The sequence below is a fragment of the Bubalus bubalis genome, chromosome X (assembly GCF_019923935.1).
Source record: "Bubalus bubalis isolate 160015118507 breed Murrah chromosome X, NDDB_SH_1, whole genome shotgun sequence".
Lineage (NCBI taxonomy): Eukaryota > Metazoa > Chordata > Mammalia > Artiodactyla > Bovidae > Bubalus > Bubalus bubalis.
In genome coordinates this window covers 132,024,123-132,026,026 of record NC_059181.1, presented here as the reverse complement: position 1 = coordinate 132,026,026, position 1,904 = coordinate 132,024,123, and the positions used below count along the sequence as shown (strand labels likewise).

General features: G+C 56.9%; 1 protein-coding gene across 1 annotated transcript; it reads right to left on the bottom strand.

Moving 5' to 3' along the window:
- On the bottom strand, positions 1-1,518 carry TEX13D (TEX13 family member D). Its single transcript, XM_044936513.2, is given in 2 exon segments — positions 1-933; positions 1,006-1,518. Coding segments are annotated over 2 exon segments (1,446 nt in total).
- Between the last annotated feature and the right edge of the window lie 386 nt (positions 1,519-1,904).

Below are 1,904 nucleotides of genomic sequence, written 5' to 3'. Positions count from 1 at the left end.
TCACTGAACTGCAACCTGAGGCAGACTTCTCCTTGTGGTACGATTCTGAGGCTTTTTTCCCTTTTGTTGTTTCTTTGGATTTTCTCTCCCATCATGGCTCCAGTTGTCCCCCTGGGTAGTAGCCTGAGGCCTCTCTGGACCTCTTTCCTGGCTCTGGCTTCTGCTGACTTCCAGGTGGTCAGTCCCCTGGGGTCTCTGTGGATCTTCTTGCTTGTGACTTCTATTGTACTCCAGGGGGAGAATCCTCTGGAAACTCTCTAGATATCTCTCCTGATTCTGGTTTCTGCTGTCCCCCAGGGGAACAGTCCCCTGGGGTCTCCTGGGAACTTCTTCCTGGCTGTGGCTCCCACTGGTCCCCAGAGGGATCATCCCCTGGGGTCTCTCTGGACCTTCTTCTTGGTTGTGGCTCCAGCTATCCCCAAGGGGGACCATCTCCTGTGACCTCTCTTGACCTTCTTCCTGGCTGTGGCTCCCATTGGTCCCCAGAGGGATCATCCCCTGGAGTCTTTCTGGACCTTCTTCTTGGCTGTGGCTCCAGCTATCCCCAAGGGGGACCATCTCCTGTGACCTCTCCTGACCTTCTTCCTGGTTAAGACTTCTGATATCCCCTAAGGGGACTGTACCCTGCAGGACCTCAGGACCTTCTCCCTGGCTGTAGCTCTTCTCGTTGCCCAGGGGGGCCATCTTCTCTTGCAAGCCCACTTCAACCAGTGGGCCAGGTAGATTGATTCCTTGAGAAGGCATCTGAAATGGGACTACTGCAGCTTCTGCTTCTGATGGTGGTATAGGTGGCAAGAATGCCGATCCCATGGGTAATGGTGCATGGTATGGAAATAGATACAGCCTCGGCATTGGCATAAGGGGTTGCATGGCCTGGGACCAGGGACTCGGTGGTCCTGGCACATAAACAGCAGCTTTGGGGGCAGCATCTGCCTTGGCATATGGGCAGCTGCCTCAAAATAAGGCCTGCCATGCACCCCCATAGCCACCTGCTGTTCCACTCACAGGCCATGCTACTGCCCCAAATTGCTCGGTTCGAGGCCCAGGCCCCATATCTTGGGCCAATGGGGGGACCTGGAGCAGCCACCCACAAAGCACATCACACTCCTTCAGCACCTGCTGCAGTGAGGCCCGGGTGAAGCGCAACTGTGCAACCATCTCCTCCCACTCCTCACACACGCGCTGCAGCTCAGAGGCCAGGGCCCAGGAAGTCTCCTCTCACTTCTCTACCTGCTCCTGCAGCCACCAGATCTGACACTCCTGCCGCTCCTGCTGCCTCATGCCCACATGCACGCTCAAGACCAGCGCCCTCCAGGCACAGGCCCTCTTGATGTCGTGTGGCACCTGCGGGTTAGCTATGACAATTCGCAGCCAATCCTCTACCTCATTCCAGGGTCGCAAGCAGAAGGCCATGTAGAAATCAGGGTCGCCTCTGTTCACGAGGACCTCACTGTTGATGAAACTGATTACATCGTTGTGACGAAAGCCACTCATGTAGTCCGCAAAGTTCACCGCCATGGCCACCGAGGCCTAGTCAACCAACCACCTGAGGAACCAACACTGAGGAAGACGCCACTTCCCGGCAGCCGCGGCAGCTAAAAGCTGCAGCTGCTACCAAGTCCGCCCTTCACCTGCCGGGTCAGTCCTCCTTCAGTCCTAGCCCAGCCTTGGCCTTCCTCCATCAGAGGCTCCTGCTTTCCACACAGAGAGTAAAACAGGTTCCCTCACGACGTCAACCTCAGTTTGGCAGTTGACGGCGAGACACATCACAGGTGAGACATGTCACAGTCGTGCTGAGCCACCCACAAGGCCTGCTGGGATCTGCCTCCCAGCAAGCGCCGCCTCTACAGGGTGAGCGGACCAGAAGCTGCACTGGGCGCCACAGTGAGCCTCTAGAAGGCTTT